At 44.6% G+C, this 22,241-nt stretch overlaps 1 protein-coding gene across 2 annotated transcripts in view; it reads left to right on the forward strand.

Moving 5' to 3' along the window:
* The first annotated feature begins 2,588 nt into the window (after positions 1 to 2,588).
* Positions 2,589 to 22,241, forward strand: part of PDE7A (phosphodiesterase 7A) — a 139,254-nt gene continuing 119,601 nt past the window's right edge. For both annotated transcript variants that reach the window (XM_073331008.2, XM_073331009.2), the window contains exon 1: positions 2,589 to 3,478. In XM_073331008.2, the coding sequence (XP_073187109.1) occupies positions 3,341 to 3,478 (138 nt within the window). In that variant the 5' untranslated portion in view covers positions 2,589 to 3,340. The remainder of the gene's footprint in view (positions 3,479 to 22,241) is intronic.

Raw genomic sequence — 22,241 nt, forward strand, 5'->3', positions numbered from 1 at the left:
ATATATGAAAATAAGCGTCCTGTAGGTCGAGGGCTGTGAACCAGTCCCCTTGATCCAGTGCAGAAATTATTGTGCCCAGTGTGACCATCTTGAATTTTTGTATACTCACAAATTTGTTCAGTCGGCGTAGATCTAGTATAGGCCTCCATCCCCTGGTCTTTTTCTGGGTCAGGAAGAAATGAGAGTAGAACCCTTTCCCTCAATGTTGCGTCGGCACAGGTTCCACTTCTATGTGAAGCAGGTGCTTGTGGGAGGGGTCCCTGAAGAGGGATGGGGCCTCGCTCAGAATTGATTTGAAGTCCGTTTTCCTATCCTCTGGAATGTAGGAGGCAAATTAAAAAAGTTTATTGTAGTTATCAAAGTCATAGCTGGCGAGGAGTGCAGAGTGGTTTGCAATCCTGAATTGTAAAGTGGAGGACATATAAACCTTGCATCCCAAGACGTGAAGGCGTTTAAGGTCCTTGTCTTGCACGGTGGGCTGATATTGTGGCTGTTTCATCCTTTGTGCGACTGTATCCATGATGAGAGAGTTCGATTGTGGGTGAGAAATAGGAAGTCAGCATCCTTAGCAGGAACATAGTATTTACGTTCGGCCTTTCTGCAGGTAGGTAATAAAGAAGCTGGAGTTTGCCAGAGTGTCACCTGGTTCCAGGAGTGCTTCATTTATAGGGACCACGATCTTTGAAGGTGCAGAGGGTTGAAGGATTCTGAGAAGTTTGTGTTGTGTCTCCTGAATCCCTTCTAGGGGGATGTCATGACTGAGTGCCACCCTCTTGAAAAGCTCTTGAAATTGTTTACAGTTGTCCACGTTCTGTGGAGGCGTGGGGGAGAGGGCTCCGTCTGGAGCAGATGGAGAATTAGAGGTCGGTGAGTCAGGATATGGTTCGTAGCTCATGTTCTCAGGAGGTGGTTCAGGTACTCTAGAAGTGGACGGAGCTGGAGATCGAGGCACAAAAGCAGGTAGTGGTTTCGTGGAAGAGGTCTGAGGATGAGTGGTAGGAGGATGGGGCCAAGGGTACCACTGGGGTCAAGGCATAGGGTAGGAGAACCCAGATGCCGTCCATGGGAGGGCGAAGTTGGGAAACTGAGGCTGGTGGCGGAGGACCATAGCCTGAGGTGGAAGAGGGTCTGGTGAAGGAGGAGAGGCAGATGGGGAGAACTCCACCTGCTGCTGTATATTGGGTTTGCTGTCAGCGAAGGTAGCCAGTTCAGGTGGTGAGAGCGGCTGTTCGAAGAGTGAGCCCTGTGTATCCAGGAGTGGATAGTTAAGCTCAGGTGGTACTGATAGGTCACATTCAGTTAGGAACTATTGCTCCTGCTCCCTGGGCTGCGCTCCCCACTGGTTCGGATCTGGCCGGGGACTGTGTAGGAGCGGCTGCAGGGATTTTTCCATCAGAGGCATTTTAAGCCGCAGGTTCCTGTCACGCTGAGCCCCTGACTTGAGGCTCGTACAGTGGGAATGTAGGTTTCCCCGAGGCACTTCATACAATGTGAGCGCCCATCGGATCGTGTCATGGAGTCCTGACAGGAAACACACTTTTTGAATCCTGAAGCATTGTGAACTAGAAATGGCAGGGGAAAGTGTTTCAGAAGGAGGGAAGGTTTTTTTTTTTAACTAAGTAATTAACTATGTAACTACACTAAAGGAAGGGAAACAACTAGGATGTAACTAATAACTATTTTTATATTCTTTGATACTTTTTTCCCCCACAGAGACCAGGGAAGAGAAGCAGCAGTGCCTCAAGTCCCATCTTCAGCCGGGGACGGTTGAGAAGGAACTGGGGGGTGCGGGTTGCAGGCGCTCAGGAAGAGACCAGCGAGACAGGAGATACCAACTGAGTGTGTGCGTCCCGACCAGGCACTGCTACCGAAAATCTCCAATCAACAGCTCTGGGACGCACCGACACCTAGAGTGGAGCACCCACAGGGACAGGACTGGAAGAAGAAGAAAGGGTATTCACATCACAACGGTATTCAGGGACGAGTTTTGTGAACCGGGGACTCTTCTGGGGACATTGTTTACCTAGGGATACAGTGCCTCAGACAGGGACTGTCCCCAGAAAACATGGACCTATGGTCACCTGCCAGAGCAGGACCCGCAGCTCCTGCTCCCAGCTCAGCAGGTTGCTGTTTCCCGCTGGAATCAGGCAGGCTTGAGACGCTGCTGAACACAGCTGTCCCCAGAGCCGCTGCCCAGTATCTGGCCGGCAGCCCTGAGGCCCCCCTGGAAGAGGGTCTAACGTGCGGCGCCGCCGCCGCCCATGTTACCGTCACACCCCCGGACTCGGGCCTGGGCCACACACAGCGAGCAGGGGCGTGGCTGGGCTGAGATTACGCGGGAAACGTTCTTAGTCTGCTTTTCTCCTTCCCCTCCCTCACCCCCCGTTCACCAGTGGGGCAGCGGCCCAGACGCTGAGCTCGGGCGGCGCTAGGCGCGCGCTCCACTTGCAACCAGCTCTAGCACGGCAGAAAGATCCCAAGCCGCGAAAATATCACGCATGCGCAAAAGAGAGTCGAACTGGCCCGGACCGCACCGCACCGCTTGTCTCCAAAACATCCCCCCGTCGCCGTTACGTGATGACGATTTGCGTGGAGCCGGCCGGGCTCGCGCGTCGCGTACACACACACACACACACACACACGCAGAGTCCGTCCGGCTCGTGCCTCTTCCTGGGCGATTGCGCTCGGGGCTGTTCTCAGTGCGGGCGGCCCGGGCGCAGCATCCCTCCTTCCCGCGGGCTCCCCCCGCCCACTGGCTCGCTCGGGACCGCAGCGCCCCGGCCCCTCCCGCCCGGAGCGCGCGCCGCCTCCTCGTGCCGGACAATAGCAGTGCCGAGTGTGTCTCACCCAAAGCGGACCCCCGGGCACCAGCGCCCGCCTCCATGAGCGGCGCCCGGACGGCCCGGCTGCGGGGCTAACAGCGGCAGCGGCTCCCTCCAGCAGCAGCAGCAGCAGCAGAGACAGCGGGAGGCAGCGGCCGCGCTGCGGGGCTCGGCCCGGGACTCGCCGCCTCCTTCCTTGACAGCACTCAGCTGCCGGCCCCGCTTCCCCGCCCCCCTGCGGCGGCTGCGGCTCAAGGACCCCTGCGGGCTCCGGGGAGGAACCAGCCCGCCCAGACGCGACTCTTGGGGCGGCGGAGGAGGAGGAGGGAGGAGCCCGGTACCCGTCCAGACCCGGGGGCGGGGGGTGAGGCGGAGCCGGGCCCCTCTGTGTTTTAATTGCTGGTTTTATCCCTTCTGGCACATTTGCCGCCCCGCCCCCGTCGCGCTGCGGCGATTCCCGGTGCAGGCAGGTGCGGCGGCCGGTGCCCTGGCGCTGCTCGGAGCGCAGAGGCTCTTCAATGGAAGTATGTTACCAGCTGCCGGTGCTGCCCCTGGACAGGCCGGTCCCGCAGCATGTCCTCAGCCGCAGAGGGGCCATCAGTTTCAGCTCCAGCTCCGCGCTCTTCGGTTGCCCCAACCCCAGGCAACTCTCTCAGGTAAGGCCCCCCCCCTCCCTCCCAGAGCCGGCTCGGTGCCCACCCGCGTCAGTCAGTCACGGTTTACACCCTTAACGCCATTTCCTTCCCTTGCCCCCCCTGAGGCTCCGGCAGTCACGGGGCTGCGCGCTTCCCTCGCCCCCGGGCTGGCTCGGGAGGTCACTGTGCTGCACAAAGTGTCACACACCCCTTTTCTCTCGCAAGACCTCCCACAACCGGTTTACTCAGTCGTGGGGCTACACTCCGTGCTCCACCACCAAGATATCTCAGTCACCTAGGATCCTTCTCTCCATCCCTTCCTTTGCATGGAGACTTGTATATTTGTAGTTGAATATGTTGCTTCTTGCAACGATATCTGCTACCATTTGGAAAAAGTGATGCCTGCAAGTTGATAAAATTCACGTTTGTGCCCAGTTTTGGTTGACATTATAAATGTGCAGCCAAGTTTGGAAGTCTCCTTGCGCTTTTTAAGGTTTGATGGCAACAAACTACCTTACCCCATCAGTAGCATATTAAATTTATCACTTCAAATCCCTCTGGTGGTGAAAAGAAAATACTACTGTACCTATATTTTGTCTTTCCTGTTGCTAGTTACCACTGATATTATCTTTTCCTAATTTCAGAGTTTGCAGTAAATTCTTCTATAAGGGGCTTCCAGAGTCAGTAAGCCTTTTGCTTTCTTTAGTTATTTTCAAACTAGGTATGAACAGATAACTTTTTCTTCCCTCAAAAAGCCAAACGCTTTTGGTTAGGTTTACATTGTTTTTCCCATATTATATTGAGCAGTGTATGTTCAGAGTAAAACATTGCTGTAATAGTGAGCATTTCTCCTTTTTTTTTTCTTTTTCTTTTTTCCCCTCTGTAAGATTCCAGCCTTAGAGGTCTAGTTGCAGTAAGATGATCTTTGGCTTTTTAATTCTCAGCATCTTCCCTGTGCATATTAAAGGGTTCACAAGATGAATAACAATCAGAGGTAAAAAACAATGTTGAAGAGGATTTGTTTATAAAAAACATTCAATACAGGTTATATGAGAAAACAGGTTTTCCTTTCTACTGCTCTTTTTGTTTCTGTCAATGTGCTGGTGAAGTTTTCCTGCAAATTGTGATAAACAGACCTTTGCATTTTCAAAAGGACTTTATTCAGACTTCAGAGTGGAATTATAATAGAAAAGGTAAATATGTTTTAGTTGCTGACATCTTAGAGTTCTGTTTAACATTTTGATCAGGATGTTTGAGTTGTGTTTAGGTAACTTACTGATTGTTTCTCTCCCTCTCCTCCCCCTCCCCCACTGAAAACACTGTCACTTGTTTGCATCTTCATGTGTTAAAAGAAAACTGAAAGTTGCTTTCTCGTCCCATACCAAGACAGCACTAGTTTGTGCAAGTGCTTATGGGGAGTAGAGTTGCTGGTCTCATTTTGTGTAATAGCAATTAGGGCTGTCAAGCCATTAAAAAAATGAAATTGTGATGAAACAATAATAGAATACCATTTATTTAAATATTTTTGGATTTTCAAATATGTTTCAAATACATTTTCAAATATATTTATTTCAATTACAATGCAAAATAAGTGTACAGTGCTCACTTTATATTTTTTATTACAAATATTTACACTGTAAAAAACAAAAGAAATAGTATTTTTCAATTCACCTAGTACAAGTACTGTAGTGCAATCTCTTTATCATGAAAGTGCAACTTACAAATGTAGATTTATGTACAAAAACCCTCCTGCATTCAAAAATAAAACAGTAAAACTTTAGAGCCTACAAGTCCACTCAGTCCTACTTCTTGTTCAGCCAATTGCTTAAACAATCAAGTTGTTTACATTTGCAGAAGATAATGCTTCCTACTTCTTGTTTACAATGTCACCAGAAAGTGAGAACAGGCGTTTGCATGGCACTGTTGTAGCCGGCATTGCAAGATATTTACATGCCAGATGCGCTAAAGATTCATATGTCCCTTAATGCTTCAACCACAATTCCAGAGGACATGTGTCCATGCTGATGATGGGGTTCTGCTTAATAATGATCCAAAGCAGTGTGGACCGACGCATGTTCATTTTCATCATCTGAGTTAGATGCCACCAGAAAAAGGTTGTTTTTCTTTTTGGTGGTTTGGGTTCTGTGGTTTCCGGATTGAAGTGTTGCTCTTTTAAGACGTCTGAAAGCATGTTCCACACCTCATTCCTCTCAGATTTTGGAAGGCACTTCAGATTCTTAAACCTTGGGTCGAGTGCAGTAGCTATCTTTAGAAATATCACATTGATATCTTCTTTGCATTTTGTCATATTGGCAGGGAAAGTGTTCTTAAAATGAACAACATGTGCTGGATCATCATCCGAGACAGCTATAACATAAAATATATGGCAGAATGCATGTAAAACAGAACAGGAGACATAAAGTTCTTCCCCAAGGAGTTCAGTCACAAATTTAATTAATGCATTTTTTATTTTTTTTACAAGTGTCATCAGCATGGAAGCATGTCCTCTGGAATGGTGGCTGAAGGATGAAGAGGCATAGTGAATCTTTAGCGCATCTGGCACGTAAATATCTTGCAACGCTAGCTACAACAGTGCCATGCAAATGTCTGTTCTCACTTTCAGGTGACATTGTAATTAAGAAGTGGGTTGTCTGAGCGATTGGCTGAACAAGAAGTAGGACTGAGTGGACTTGTAGGCTCTAAAGTTTTACACTGTTTTGTTTTTGAGTACAGTTGTGTAACAAAAATACATTTGTATGTTGCACTTTCATAATAAAGAGATTGCAATTGCAGTATTTGCATGAGGTGAATTGAAAAATACTGTTTTTTTTTTAGCGTGCAAATATTTGTAATAAAAAATATAAAGTGAGCACTGTACACTTTTTATTTTGTGTTTAATTGAAATAAATATATTTGAAAATGTAGAAAACATCCAAAATATGTAATAAATTTCAATTTGTATTCTGTTGTTTAACAGTGTGATTAATCGCGATTATTTTTTTTTTTAGTTGATCGCGTGAGTTAACTGCGATTGATCGACAGCCCTAATAGCAATGCATTATTTTTTTGTGTGTCAGAATAGTGGTGGTGGTGAGATGAAAGGAATACACAATTTAAGAATTATGGGGAATTAAACCTAAATAGAATAGCTGTAAGGAAACAAAGTAGGTCATTGTTTGGTATAATGTTGATTGCAGCCATTATGCATGCAGCTTAAAGAAATGCAAATTTCTTGTTTGTCTGAAAAATTACTATTTCATTGTAATTCTTCCATCAACTGCTTTTCCCATAATCTCAGTAATAACTGTTTTGTCACTAATGGAGTTGGCACATTCAAGGAGTAGAGACTGAGAAAATTGTTAGATTTATTTGTATTGCAGTAACTGCCAAAGTCTCCAACTTCAGTGCCCTGTAATGCTATGTATGCCCTGTGCAAATATAGAATGAGTCTCTTGCCTGAACAGCAGGAGTGGTTTTAGCTGGGGTCAGTGAGTACAGTCACACCTACAGAAATCAAGCCTGGATCAGTCAATGCACATTTGCACAGGATCCCCTTTTCAGTTTGGTGAAGCCACCCCTCTGCTATGACTTGATGAGGGGGAATCCTTTCCAGTCAGTCCCCTCTAGAGCAGTGGTGGACAACCTGTGGTCAGGGTAATCCGCTGGCAGGCTGCGAGACAGTTGGTTTATATTGACTATCTACAGGCACAGCCACCCGCAGCTCCCACTGGTCGTGGTTCGTCGTTCCCAGCCAGTGGGAGCTGCAGGAATGTAAACCAAGTGTCTTGCGGCCTGCCAGCGGATTACCCTGATAGGCCGCAGGTTGCCAAGCAGTGCTCTAGAGCAATTTGGGACCCTCGTACATCAGGTTCGTTGGGACCCCACCCCTTCCTATTTCACTTTATTTATTCAGACATCAGAAATGTTGCCTACCTCCCTGAGCATGGGGCCCTGGTGCTGTTGGCCCTTTTCCCCCCAGCCTTCCAGGAATACAACTCCCCACTTAAGGTACTAAACACTGGTAAACTCCATGTGGGCTGGGAAAGATAACCCCCAGAAGTGTTGTCAGTCTACAGAAGCACCACAGCTTGCCCAGTAAGCACCATTTGCAGAAGTAGGAAAAAGGGTGAGGCACATCCACATCCCAGTTTGCAGACTACCTTTTACGGTTTGAATTTTGGGCGTTGTCAAGGTTCCTCCCCCACTCTGAACTCTAGGGTACAGATGTGGGGACCTGCATGAAAAACCTCCTAAGCTTATCTTTACCAGCTTAGGTCAAAAACTTCCCCAAGGTACAAAATATTACACCCGTTGTCCTTGGACTGGCCGCTACCACCACCAAACTAATACTGGTTACTGGGGAAGAGCTGTTTGGACGCGTCCTTCCCCCCAAAATACTTCCCAAAACCTTGCACCCCCCTTCCTGGACAAGGTTTGGTAAAAAGCCTCACCAATTTGCCTAGGTGACTACAGACCCAGACCCTTGGATCTTAAGAACAATGAACAATCCTCCCAACACTTGCACCCCCCCTTTCCTGGGAAATGTTGGATAAAAAGCCTCACCAATTTGCATAGGTGACCACAGACCCAAACCCTTAGATCTGAGAACAATGAAAAAGCATTCAGTTTTTTACAAGAAGACTTTTAATAAAAAATTAAAGTAAATAGAAATAAAGAAATCCCCCCTGTAATTAGATTCAAAAACATAGAGAACCCCTCTAGGCAAAACCTTAAATTACAAAAAAGATACACAGACAGAAATAGTTATTCTATTCAGCACAATTCTTTTCTCAGCCATTTAAAGAAATCATAATCTAACACATACCTAGCTAGATTACTTACTAAAAGTTCTAAGACTCCATTCCTGGTCTATCCCCGGTAAAGACCAGCATATAGACAGACACAGACCCTTTGTTTCTCTCCCTCCTCCCAGCTTTTGAAAGTATCTTGTCTCCTCATTGGTCATTTTGGTCAGGTGCCAGCGAGGTTACCTTTAGCTTCTTAACCCTTTACAGGTGAGAGGAGCTTTCCCCTGGCCAGGAGGGATTTCAAAGGGGTTTACCCTTCCCTTTATATTTATGACAGGCGTAATTATCTGTTGACTAGCTGCATGCTCCTGACTTCTCTCCTTCAACCTCCACTGTCATTTTTTGCTCTCCATCCTTCCCTCTTCCTCCCTTATGTTTATTATCTCCTCTTTTATTAATGCCATTTTTCTCACCCCTTATCTGTCCCCATATTTTTTTAAAAATTGAAATAATGAAGGATTTGGAATCAAGTTGTCCAAGTTTCTTATCTGTGGGGTAACATCTTATTATTGTTACCCGGGTCTTTCCCCATATCCTCTTCTTCCTCTTTGTTGCACCCACTTCATAAGTGTCAGATTAGTTATAGACTCATAGACTTTAAGGTCAGAAGGGACCATTATGATCATCTAGTCTGACCTCCTGCACAATGCAGGCCACAGAATCTCACCGACCCACTCCTGTAACAAACCCCTGACCTATGTCTGAGCTACTGAAGTCCTCAACTCGTGGTTTAAAGACTTCAAGGTGCAGAGAATCCTCCAGTTAAGTACTTTGAGGCAGAGACTGTCTTCATAAGATTTTATACAGTGCCAAGCAAAATGGGGACTAATCCTGACTGAGGCCTTTGTGTGTTATGATAATAAAGTGGCTATATGACATTCTTCAAATTTCCTAATTTTAAGTCTAAATTATTTGTGCATATGTCTTAAAATTCTGATATTAGGCAACACTTGAGATTTTGGTATTTGCTATTCTTTGTAAGGCTCATGATTACTTGTTTCATGGACCTAATTGTTCTCATTGCCTGCATAAAATCTGAGTGGCTAGACTAGTAGGTTAAAATCTTCATTAATTTCAGTGCAATTTGGCTACAGTCACCAAAAACCAATTCCGCTGTATGTCTTCATTACCTTTTTGTCATGGGTGTAAACAGTAATACCAGGTTTGGTGCCATGTTTCAAAGGAAACTCATTTAAAAAAACAAAACCAAACACTTAGTTTGTAAAGTAATCTGTTTCAACCGTAAAACAAATCTGTAGTGAAACAAAATTTTAAGTCATTTCAATTTGATGTATTCGTCTTGAATAGTCAAAATTGCTCAAATTAACTGGAATTAGTGATATTTTATAATTGGGGTGAGTAAAAGATGATAAATTGAACAGTCTTCTTCCTTATGCCAGGTAGAATTCAGAAAAAAATTGTTACTGGGCATTTATGACTGTTTCAAAAACTCGTTTAGTTTTTCTTAAAACAAAACTACCTTCTCTATTAAGTAACAGAGTAGTCCTTTTCAAATGACATTTGAGAGAAAGGAAATGAAGACAAGTCGGCAAGTTGGGTAACAAATGTTCAAAAAGTCAGTACAGTAAAATGCTTAGTCTGCTAAAGAAATTAGGTGACTCTTTACAGTGTCTCAAACAGGCACCTTAGTTTGTTCTCCCATGCCTCCCATCAGGCACGGGAGGAGCTCCCAACAGACATCTGCAAAGTCACTTCATTGTTTTCCTTCAGATTTCTTCTTAAAACTCTCCTTTGCTGTGATGCCTTCCAAACATAAACAGACAAAAACCACCCCAGTTTGACAGTGGTATAGTGATTTGGGGAACCTACATACAATTTATGAATTATGGTTGATGCTATGAAAATTTCTGTATCATTGAATGCCCTTGTGTAAATGTGGAATGTCTTCCCCAGCCCCGGGCCAGTGGAGAGTTGTCAACTTTAATGGCTACACTCTGACAACACAATAGTTGCATTAAGGAGTGTGCCTGAGCTGGGAAATCAATTTGGCTAAATTGGTCTGCAGGAAGGAGGTTTGGAACAGTGAAAAGTTATCAAAGACAGAACAAAGAAGCCTGGTGTAGAAGAGGGGCATATAAACCTGGGGGCGAGATACAGGAAGGTTGGGTAGGACAGGGAAGGGAATGTATTGGCCAAGGTTAGAGGAGGCCAACTGGAGAGAAGGCTCTGTTTCAGAGCCCAGGCCATGCACTACAGCAGAAGGACTTTGCATGACCCCAGATGACACTGACCACAGCCCAAATAATGCCCAAAGAGCAGCGAGGAAACTGAAGCAGTGAAATGTGTATAGGGTTTTTTATTTTTGTATAGATCTGTGTGTTTCTCACGCTATTAAAGAACAGTGCTGTGTATGAGTCCTGTACAAAGTCTGTATGTGTTATGCTACACCGTGTCACATACCCCACTGAGCTAGTTAAACTGTAACCCAATTTCAGCACTGGTTCCAGAGTACTGGGCAGTGGGCCATGTGTCCTAAACTCTTAGGATGGAGTGTAGATAGAGGATCTGCACCCTGAATGTGTGTGTAGGGACCCCAAACCAGGGGCAAGTGTTTCTGTTCAGACTCTGGGATCCAGCATATGGATCCCCTCATAGTGGTCTGGAAAGTGCCCAGCAGAGGGAGCTTATCAGGGCCTTGACAAATGATTAGGAAGTTGGTGTGCTGACACTGCCGTCCATCGTGCTGACCAGCATTCTTTCAGTGTTTCCTTGTGCTCCCCCATCTGTCTGTATCTGAATACTCTCTTGTCCTATATTTAAAGTGTAAGCTTTGTTGGACTGGGACTCTTCTTGTGTGTGCAGTGCCTAGCTCAGTGGGATGCTGGCCCATGACTGGGCTTCCTGGGTAGTACTGCAATATATATAATGTCTTTTATGGCAAATGCTCCTAACATCTTCTGGACTAGATGAAATCCATCGTATCTGTATAGTCTTCTCTCGTACTTTCCCCCAAGTCATTACATATGCAAATGTGGCAGCTAAAATTTGAAATGTCTCCAGCTCATAAATGAGTGACACTTATTTAACTCAGTTCTGTATTACACAAGCTCTTTGTAACTTCATAGCATCAGAATTCATTATCTTAAATACTAGTAGAGGCCATCATAATATCTGAGCACCTCAGACGTTAATGAATGTATCTTCTCAACACCCTGTGAGGTAGGAGAGCATAATCCCTGGGATGGGTTCAGTCACAGAGACCCCCTTGAGGCTGTCGCCTGATGTGCTGGAATTACCTCTGAGCCCATTTTCCACTGCCAGCTTGGGATTCCAGAACCCTGCCTTGTTGAGCCAGACATGCTAGTCTGCTGCAACACAGACCCAGGTCTGGTCCACGCCCACAAAGCTTCAGACTTTAACCAAAAACTGCTCAGCAAGTCACTTATCTCCAGCACCCAGCTCCCAATGGGATCCAAACCCCAAATAAATCCATTTTACTCTGTATAAAGCTTATACAGAATAAACTCATAAATTGTCTGTTCTCTATAACACTGCTACAGAGATATGCACAGCTATTTGCTCCGCCAAGTTTTAATCACTTACTCTGTGTTTATAATAAACAAAAGTGATTTTATTAAGATTAAATAGTAGGATTGAAGTGGTGTCAAGTAATAGTAGACGGAACAAAGTAAGTTACCAAGCAAAATAAAACTCGCAAGTCTAAGCCTAATACATTTAAGAAACTGAATACAGGTAAATCTCACCCTCAGAGATGTTCCAGTGAGCTTCTTTCACAGACTAGACTCCTTCTTAGTCTGGGCCCAATCTTTTCCCCTGGTATATTCTTGTTAGTTCCAACTCAGGTGGTAACTAAGGGTTTTCTCATGACTGCAGCCCCTTTGTTCTCTTCCACCCCCTTTTATAGCTTTGGCACAAGGCGGGAATCTTTTGTCTCTCTGGGTCCCCACCCTTCCTCCTAAATGGAAAAGCACCAGGTTTAAGATGGATTCCAGTACCAGGTGACATGGTCACATGTCCTGTGAGGCCCCAAGCCTCCATTTTTTCCGGCCTCACCTACATGAACACAGGTTTCAGAGTAGCAGCCGTGTTAGTCTGTATCTGCAAAAAGAAAAGGAGTACTTGTGGCACCTTAGAGACTAACAAATTTATTTGAGCATAAGCTTTCGTTAGCTGCAGCTCACTTCATCGGATGCAAGCAGTGGAAAATACAGTGGGGAGATTTATATACACAGAGAACATGAAACAATGGGTGTTACTATACACACTGTAACAAGAGTGAACAGGTATGGTGAGCTATTACCAGCAAGAGAGGAAAAAAAATCTTTTGTAGTGATAATCAAGGTGGGCCATTTCCAGCAGTTGACAAGAATGTGTGAGGAACAGTGGGGGTGGGAGGGGGGAATAAATATGGGGAAATAATTTTACTTTGTGTAATGACACATGCACTCCCAGTCTTTATTCAAGTCTAAGTTAATTGTATCCAGTTTGCAAATTAATTCCAATTCAGCAGTCTCTTGTTCTTGAAGTTCTTTTGTTGAAGAATTGCAACTTTTAGGTCTGTAATGGAGTGACCAAAGAGATTGAAGTGTTCTCCGACTGGTTTTTGAAAGTTATAATTCTTGATGTCTGATTTGTGTCCATTTATTTTTTTACTTAGAGACTGTCCAGTTTGGTCAATGTACATGGCAGAGGGCCATTGCTGGCACATGATGGCATATATCACATTGGTAGATGTGCAGGTGAACAAGCCTCTGATAGTGTGGCTGATGTGATTAGGTCCTATGATGGTGTCCCCTGAATAGATATGTGGACAGAGTTGGCAATGGGCTTTGTTGCAAGGATAGGTTCCTGGGTTAGTGTTTTTGTTGTGTGGTTGCTGGTGAGTATTTGCTTCAGGTTGGAGGGCTGTTTGTAAGCAAGGACTGGCCTGTCTCCCAAGATCTGTGAGAGTTATGAGTCGTCCTTCAGGATAGGTCGTAGATCCTTGATGATGCATTGGAGAGGTTTTAGTTGGGGGCTGAAGGTGATGGCTAGTGGTGTTCTGTTATTTTCTTTGTTGGGCCTGTCCTGTAGTAGGTAACTTCTGGATACTCTTCTGGCTCTGTCAATCTGTTTCTTCACTTCAGCAGGTGGGTATTGTAGTTGTAAGAACATTTGATAGAGATCTTGTAGGTGTTTGTCTCTGTCTGAGGGGTTGGAGCAAATGCGGTTGTATCGTAGAGCTTGGCTGTAGACTATGGATCCTGTGGTGTGGTCTGGATGAAAGCTGGAGGCATGTAGGTAGGAATAGCAGTCAGTAGGTTTCCGGTATAGGGTGGTGTTTATGTGACCATTGCTTATTAGCAGCACAGTGTCCAGGAAGTGGATCTCTTGTGTGGACTGCTCTACGCTGAGGTTGATGTTGGGATGGAAATTGTTGAAATCATGGTGGAATTCCTCAAGGGCTTCTTTTCCATGGGTCCAGATGATGAAGTCGTTGTCAGTGTAGCGCAAGTAGAGTAGGGGCATTAGGGGACGAGAGCTGAGGAAGCGTTGTTCTAAGTCAGCCATAAAAATGCTGACATACTGTGGGGCCATGCAAGTACCCATAGCAGTGCCGCTGATTTGAAGGTATACATTGTCCCCAAATGTGAAATAGTTATGGGTGAGGACAAAGTCACAAAGTTCAGCCACCAGGTTTGCTGTGACATTATCGGGGATACTGGACAGTCTCTACATAAAAAAATGAATGGACACAAATCAGATGTCAAGAATTATAACATTCAAAAACCAGTCAGAGAACACTTCAATCTCTTTGGTCACTCAATTACAGACCTGAAAGTTGCAATAGCTCAGTGGTTTGAGCATTGGCCTGCTAAACCCAGGGTTGTGAGTTCAGTCCTTGAGGGGGCCATTTAGGGATCTGGGGCAAAAAAAACCCAAAACAAAACTGGGAATTGTGCCTGCTTTGAGCAGGGGGTTAGACTAGATGATCTCCTGAGGTCCCTTCCAACTCTGATATTCTCTGATCTATGATTTCTTCAACAAAAAAACTTCAAAAACAGACTCCAACAAGAGACTGCTGAATTGGAATCAATTTGCAAACTGGATACAGTTAACTTAGTTTTACTTTGTGTAATGACACATCCACCCCCAGTCTTTATTCCTATATCCCCATGCTTATTCCCCCCCACCCCCACTGTTCCTCACACGTTCTTGTCAACTTCTGGAAATGGCCCACCTTGATTATCACTACTAAAGGTCCCCCCGCCACATACTTGACACCCCTCCCCCCAGCTCTCCTTCTGGTAATAGCTCACCTTACCTGATCATTCTTGTTACGGTGTGTATGGTAACACCCATTGTTTCGTGTTCTCTGTGTATATAAAATCTCCCCAATGTATTTTCCACTGCATGCATCCAATGAAGTGAGCTGTAGCTCACGAAAGCTTATGCGCAAATAAATTTGTTAGTCTCTAAGGTGCCACAAGTACTCCTTTTCTTTTTATATGAGGACAGGAAGGCTTACAAGTAAACAGAGCCATTTACAACCAACTGTCCTGGTCAGTGGGAGCCATCAAGATTCTAAACCACCATTAATGGCCCACACTTTGCATAATTACAATAGGACTTCAGAGTAATACTTCATATTTCTTCAGCTTCAGCTATAGCTTCAGATACACGAATGATACATTCATACAAATAGGATGAACACACTCGGTAGATTATAAGCTTTGTAATGATACCTTACAAGAGATCTTTTGCACGAAGCGTATTCCAGTTACATCTTATTCACACTTATAAACATATTTCCATAAAACATATGGAGTGCAACGTCACAATCCATATTTTACAGATGAGGCTTGGGTCACAAAGAGATTAAGGGCTTTAAGGGTTTAGCCTTTGTTTTTTGAAATGCTGAATACTGTTTGTCCTTGATCTGCACTTACAGTTAACCCATATTCAATAGCATTACATCTGCACTCGTTGAGATTGGGAAACTTGTAGTCTATGCAAGGCTTGAGTGAATTTTGCAAAATCATACAGGAAGCCTATGTCAGAGCCAGGAAATTGAACCCAAACTTCTCAAATTCCAGTCCAGAATTATGCACAAAAATCCTTATAGCAGAATTTAGAAGTGTAGTTTATTAGACCAGGGGTCTCAAACACGAGGCCCGCGGAGTTATTTGCTGCAGCCTGCCAAACTTCCCCCTCCCCCTGGAGTTATTTCCTGTAGCCGTCAAGCTCCCTTCACCTGCCGCTGCCGCCGCCCTTCCTCCTCCCAGTGCGCCACCTCCCTGCTCCTCTGCCTACCTCCAGGTGCTTCCCGCCGACAAACAGCTGTTTGGCGGTGCTTAGCGCTTTCCAGGAGGGAAGGGGGAGGAGCGGGGAGCTGCATTCTCAGGGGAGGAGGTGGAGAATAGGTGGGGCAGGGATTTGGGGAAGGGGTTGGAATAGGGACAGGGAGGGGGTGGAATTGGGGTGGGGACTTTGGGTAAGGGATTGGAATGGGGGCAGGGAAGGGGCGGGGCCTTATGGAAGGGGTGGAGTGGAGGTGGGGCTGGGGGCAGAGGTGGGGGCTTTTGTATCTTTATATGTAAAGGTATCAGTGATGCGGCCCTCGGGCCAATGTACTAGTCCTCATGTGGCCCTCGTGGTGGTTTGAGTTTGAGATCCCTGCATTAGACTGAGAACGTGAAGTTTTCAGTGTTGTTCTGCTTATGACAGTAATAACAGCAATATAAGCAAGCACCGAAGGTAACTCAACAAACCTCCATGCCAAAGACAATGTTTGATATCAAAAAGTTAATTACAAAAGTATTGGAGTTATCATTTCAGATACATGATTCCTATCTGATACTTAATTGCATTATAAAATGTAGTAGATCTTAACTGCAGGAAACTTGCAGACCAACATTTTGGTTCATATCCGGTCCAAAAATTGCTTCTGTGGTTGCTGCTTCCTTTTTCAAGAGTATATTGATGTCTCTCCTGCAATCTTAGAATGACTCCAAAACTGACCCTCCCCCTCTTTTGAGCGTGAGACACACACACACACATGCAACTGCCATTGCACATATGGCAATCTAGCTTATGGAAATGAGATCAGGAAGAGGATGATATAACTAATCAGACTCAGGTCCCCTCTTTGTATTAATGAAAAAGAAGAGTCTTACCTGACTCTTTTTAGTTATCCAAAAAGGAAGTTTACAGGGGCCACAGCCTGAAATAGGTTCTCCCTGGCTAAGCTCCAGATAACTACCTGTTACAGTCAGAAAGATGGTCACGTAGACCACAGAATTATATTTCTACTCCTTTTCCCACCAAAAATGATTTGTGGGGGGAGGGAGGAAACTTCCTCTCCACCCATAGAATTCCCCTTCTTGCAGACCAAGCTGGGGGAACTCCACTGCCAAAAGCTGAAACCTAATTGCAAAGAGTAAAAAATTCATACCCCACTTAAGATCAAGGAGGGAGAAGAACGCAAAGAAGCTGCTCCAACACTAAGAGGAAGGAAACCAGATTGGTTAGGGTAGACTCTTACAGATGAGAAGTTGGGTGGTGACTCTGTTCCTGTAGAAGAAGCTCATGTGTATGCAATCTCCTTCCCAAGAAGTTTTGGGAACAATTTATCCTTTCTTCAGAATAGAACACAATAAGAAGATAGCTAGATATAAACAAATTACTTCTCAAAGATTTCCCCTATATTTAATATGCAGAATAACTTTACTCATTTTGTAATTGTTAAATTACAAAGTTTTTTACTTAGTGTATACTTTACAGTGTTTGCAGTCTGGGCAAGGACCGTGATTTTCATGATGACAGTGGTACTGTTTCGAGTTGTTTCTGGCTTTAGGCATGCAGCTAGATAAATTCTAGATCGTATTGTTAGGCTTGAAGGCATGAGGGTAGAGATTTCAAGCTTGTCATGTGCAAACTATTGTTTCCTTTGTTTTTTAGGTCACTGCACTGTGCTGATGGATGAGGTTATCAACATTTGGGAGGGCATGATGTTAACATCTTTTAAAATTAGCCCCGGTGCAGGAATCTTGTCAACTATTACCTTGTCTTAACTCCATTTTTGGGTCGGATGAGAGGTTTGCAGCAGAGCAACTTTCACAATATCAAGACACCTTAGATTTCCTGGAGCAACGTCACTAGAGTTCCATGTCTGATTATGGTATGAATAGTGCAGTGATCACACTAGTTTAGCTCTTTCTAGTGTGGACAAAAATCTAGTATCCATGCAGGCTGTTCTGCATTCCTAGTTTTTTAAACTGTGAACTCTGGGGTATTGTTGACATCTACGAGCCCTTGTAATGACAGACAGTTTTCCTTAGGTGGTTTGGGTCTTGTTTGTCAGGACAGATCTAGAGGGTAGTTTTGATCAATTTTTCATTTATACCAAGAGTGCTGTCCTGTAGAATACTGCAAAGTTCTGTACTGGCACTCCTGTTCAACTTGTGTTACAGAGCCATTGGAGAGATAGTAGGACCCTGTGGCTTAAGCTACACTACTTTCAGTGTGATGAATGACAGTATCATTTTTCACTGGGCCTAGACCAGTGGTGGGCAACCTGCGGCCCGCCAGGCCAATACGCTGGCAGGCCGTGAGACAGTTTGTTTACATTGACCGTCTGCAGGCACAGCCGTCCGCAGCTCCCATTGGCTGGGAACGGTGAACCGTGGCCACTGGGAGCTGCGGGCAGCTGTGCCTGTGGATGGTCATTGTAAACAAACTGTCCTGCAGCCTGCCAGCAGATTATCCTGATGGGCTGCAGGTTGCCCACCACTGGCCTAGACAGTGTATTTAATCAATTTTCCTGAACAGAGACAGCAGTTTGGACTGAAGCTCAGTCCAGATAAAACAGGTTATCAGTTGGATTGGAAGTGCAGGGGAAGCACCAGTAGAAGTAGTCAAATTTATATCTGTTTCCCGAACTGAAGGAGATACTAGCAAAGTTACTCTTGGGGGAATTCTGTCACCTGTGCATGTGCAGAATTCACATCCCCTGCATATTTTTTTCTCTGCAGAAAATACATTCTGCCAGCAAGGCACTGCAGTTATGCCTTTTGCCCACCAGGGGCTGCTAAGATGCCAGAACAGAGGGCAGCTGGTTCATGGGTCATAGCAGTCAGCAGCTGATAGGGAGGAAGAGAGGCTGCATTCCTCACAGTGCCCTTCCCATGTGTCTGGCCAGGTGAGGAGGCACTGGATACCATAGGGACAGATAGAGCTGGCTGCACTGGGTTACTGGGGAGTCACATAGACTGGGATTCAGAAAGGCTAGTGGGGGGGACTGACTGGGGTGGGGGCTGAATGGGCCTGCAGGGCCATATGGGGACAGGAGATGGCTGAGTGTGGGTGCAAGGACAATGGGGGTGGAGGTGCATGGGTGCTGGGGGTGACTGGGGGTACAGGGACACATGAGGATGGGGAAGGGTGGTGCATGGGGACAGAGGGAAGGTGGGGTGCAGGGACACGGGGACAGGGGTAGATGTGCCTGACTGAATAGGAGAGTCTAGGTTTACATGGGGGAGACTCTCCAAATCCCTAACAGTCATGTGTCGTCTTCCACCCCTCCTCCCCCGCCCTCCCAAAAAAGCCCTGTTCCATACTTCTCACACAAACACCCAACAACCCTCCACGTTCACTACCAGGCTCCTTCCCAGCAATTACTTCCCTTTTCCTCAGCTCCTCTGTTACCCCTGACTCCCTCAAGCTTCTGCCCTGCTTCTGAGGGGTGTGGGAAACATGTTTCTGTATTGTAGTTTACATAAAAATGGCCCTACTGGGTCAGACCAAAGGTCCATTTAGCCCCATATCCTGTTTTCTGACGGTGGCCAGTGCCAGGTGCCCCAGAGGGAATGAATAGAACAGGTAATCATCAAGTGATCCATCCCCTGTTGTTCATTCCCAGCTTCTGGCAAACAGAGGCCAGGGACATCATTCCTGCCCATCCTGGCTAATAGCCATTGATGGACTTATCGTCCATGAATTTATCTAGTTCTTTTTTGAACCCTGTTACGGTCTTGGTCTTCACAACACCCTCTGGCAAGGAGTTCCACAGGTTGACTGTGCAGTGTGTGAAGAAATACTTCCTTTTATTTGTTTTAAATCTGCTGCCTATTAATTTCATTTGGTGACCCCTAGTTCTTGTGTTATGAGAAGTAGTAAACAATACTTCCTTATCTACTTGTAGTAGATAGTTTATATGTATTATTACTTAAAGTTCTGTATTAATATGCCTAGTAAGGAATGTATTTGTCTAAAAGCATTTCCTGAATCTTTTTTGTTGTCTGTATTGTTACAGACATACTTGTTAACAGGTGTTTTGAAATAAATTACCAAAATAAATGAAATTGGCATGATTATATAGTGTTATTGACAAAATATGTAGAATTTTGTAGAATTTTTAATTTTTTGGCACACAATTTCCCCAGGAGTACAAAGTGTACTTAGGTTTGTGTGTTGGGTCGTCTTGGATATTGAGATGTACAGGCAGTCCACATAACAGGAGTGCCTAACAGCTTTATTCCTCATAAGAACGGCCACACTGGGTCAGACCAAAGGTCCACCAAGCCCAGTATCCTGTCCTCTGACAGTGGCTACTGTCAGGTGCCCCAAAGGGAATGAACAGACAGGTTATCATCAAAAAGAAAAGGAGTACTTGTGGCACCTTACAGACTAACCAATTTATTTGAGCATAAGCTTTCGTGAGCTACAGCTCACTTCATCGGATGCATTCCATCAAGTGATCCATGCCCTGTCACCCAATCCCAGCTTCTGGCAAACAGAGGCTAGGGACACCATCCCTGCCCATTCTGGCTAATAGCCATCTGGCTATTTTCCATGAATCTGTTTAGCTCCCCTCTGAATCCTCATCTGTGTTCAATGATAAGGTTATAACTTTCTCTCTAGATGAGAGGGAGGAAAAATGGTCCCGTGGTTAGGACACTATCCTAGGGCTTGGATGATAGGGTTCAATTCCTTGCCCTGCCCCAGATTTCTGTGTAACCTTGGGCAAATCACTCAGGCTATGTCTACACTGCAGACCTTATAGCGACACAGCTCTACTGCAGCAGCTGTGCCTCTGTAAGGTCTCCCATGTAGCCACTCTATGCTGGCAGAAGAGAGCTTTCTTGTTGGCATAATTAAACCACCCCTAATGAGCAGCAGTATCTATATCATTGGAAGAGTGTCTCCCAGTGACATAGTACTGTCCACACCAGTACTTTTGTTGGTTGGGGGTGTTTGGTTTTTTTCCACACCTCTGACCAACAAAGGTTGGGCCAACAAAAATGCCAGTGTAGACAAAATCTTTGCCTCTCTGTGCCTTAGTTCCCCATCTATAAAGTGAGGATAATACTTGCCTACCTCACAGGGGTGTTGTGAGCATAAATACATAAAAGATTGTGAAGTGCTTTGAGATCTACTGATGAAAAAGGGCTATGAGAGCTGGTATTATATGATTTATTATGATCACTACTGTTGTTCACACCTCTGTCACATCAGAATAGATTATTGTAATGAATTCTGCTCTGTACGATAACTGAAGACCAGAAATTCCAGTCAGCAGAGAGTGCAGTTACCAGCTCCTTTAATAGTGTCTTGCAAGGATCACATTGCACCTGTGCTCATTGATTTGAACTTGATTTGAATAGTTTTCCAGGTGCATTTGAAGTGTTGGTTTTAGCTTACAGAGGCTAAGATGTTTGGGCTCTAGCAGCCTTGTTGCTCACTCTCTTCTTGCAGTACTATGACAATTTGAGATCACTAATGCTCTCAAGCTAAAAGCTTACACATGAAGGGAGCTTGTGTGGTTTTTTAATGTGGCCCTTGATTCAAATTTATTTTCATCTTATCAAAACTAGTTTGAGCCAAGAGGTCTTCATTTGTGTTCATTTGCCTATCCGCTGAGTAAAGCAGAGGTCTTATGAAAATAGTATGTGATCATGTAATAAAAAACGGTCATAATGCCGAATTTCTTAGTTCTGACTTAAAATGTAAGCACACAAGGAAGCTGAATTAAGGTTGCATGACATTTCGCAATGTCTGAGTGTTTGTTTGAATTTATACCCATAACGTTCTTTTAACATAGTCTTTGAATGTAATATGGCATGAAGAAGTAAAAGGCCAACACAAACATTCTGTTTCTTGTCCTATCTTTGGTGCAAAATGTCACTGTGCTCAGATAATGTTTGTTGAGAGCTCCAGCTCTTTATTAATTTTCTCTAAATGATTTCAAAGGTTAAATAAATATCAGAATTCTGAAATGAGTGTATGTTACTGAAAAAATCCCTTGGCTCCTTAAACTGAGGTAAAACTCACAATTCAGTATCATTTTGAGACCCCGTAACAACCAGGTTTTGTTCCTTCTCCACAGTGATGTTTTCCAGTGGAATGGTATGCTGCTTCTTCCACTACATAAATGATGTTCAGGCTATAATCGTCTATTCTTGCTCTTCTTTCTCATTCTCTTGCTGTGGTTACCACTGCTTATCTTTCCAATCATTTATTTTTCCCAAAGAAGAAGCAGTAATGTATGAGCTAATTTTTTTCTTTTGTTCTGAAAAACCAACTTATATTTCAGACCAGAGCAATCACATGTTCATATTCTGTTTCTACCTTATGTCTCTTTTCAGTTTTCTTAATTTTTTCTTCTTATGCTCCTTCCCACTCTTCCTTCTTGCTTGATTGTCTGTTATGTAACTCCATTTTACTGATTTCTTTTATTCTTTGTATTCTGTGAGCTGCTAAATGTAACTTGTCAAAATCGTGAGCACAACTGAGCAATGTAGGAGTGAGGTGTGGAAAACTGCTTTGGGTGGGGGTGGGAATCAGCACAGGAGAGTTGGAACATGTAGGGATGGAGGGGCATGCATGGACTATGGTATGTAGGAAAGTTGGGGTAGCTGAGACAAAAAATACCAGCACAACTGAGTTTGTTACTCGGCAGGTCACAAACTAAAAAAAAAATTTTTAATAAAAAAAATTATACTGGACAGGTACAT

Source organism: Lepidochelys kempii, chromosome 2, assembly GCF_965140285.1.
Source record: "Lepidochelys kempii isolate rLepKem1 chromosome 2, rLepKem1.hap1, whole genome shotgun sequence".
Lineage (NCBI taxonomy): Eukaryota > Metazoa > Chordata > Testudines > Cheloniidae > Lepidochelys > Lepidochelys kempii.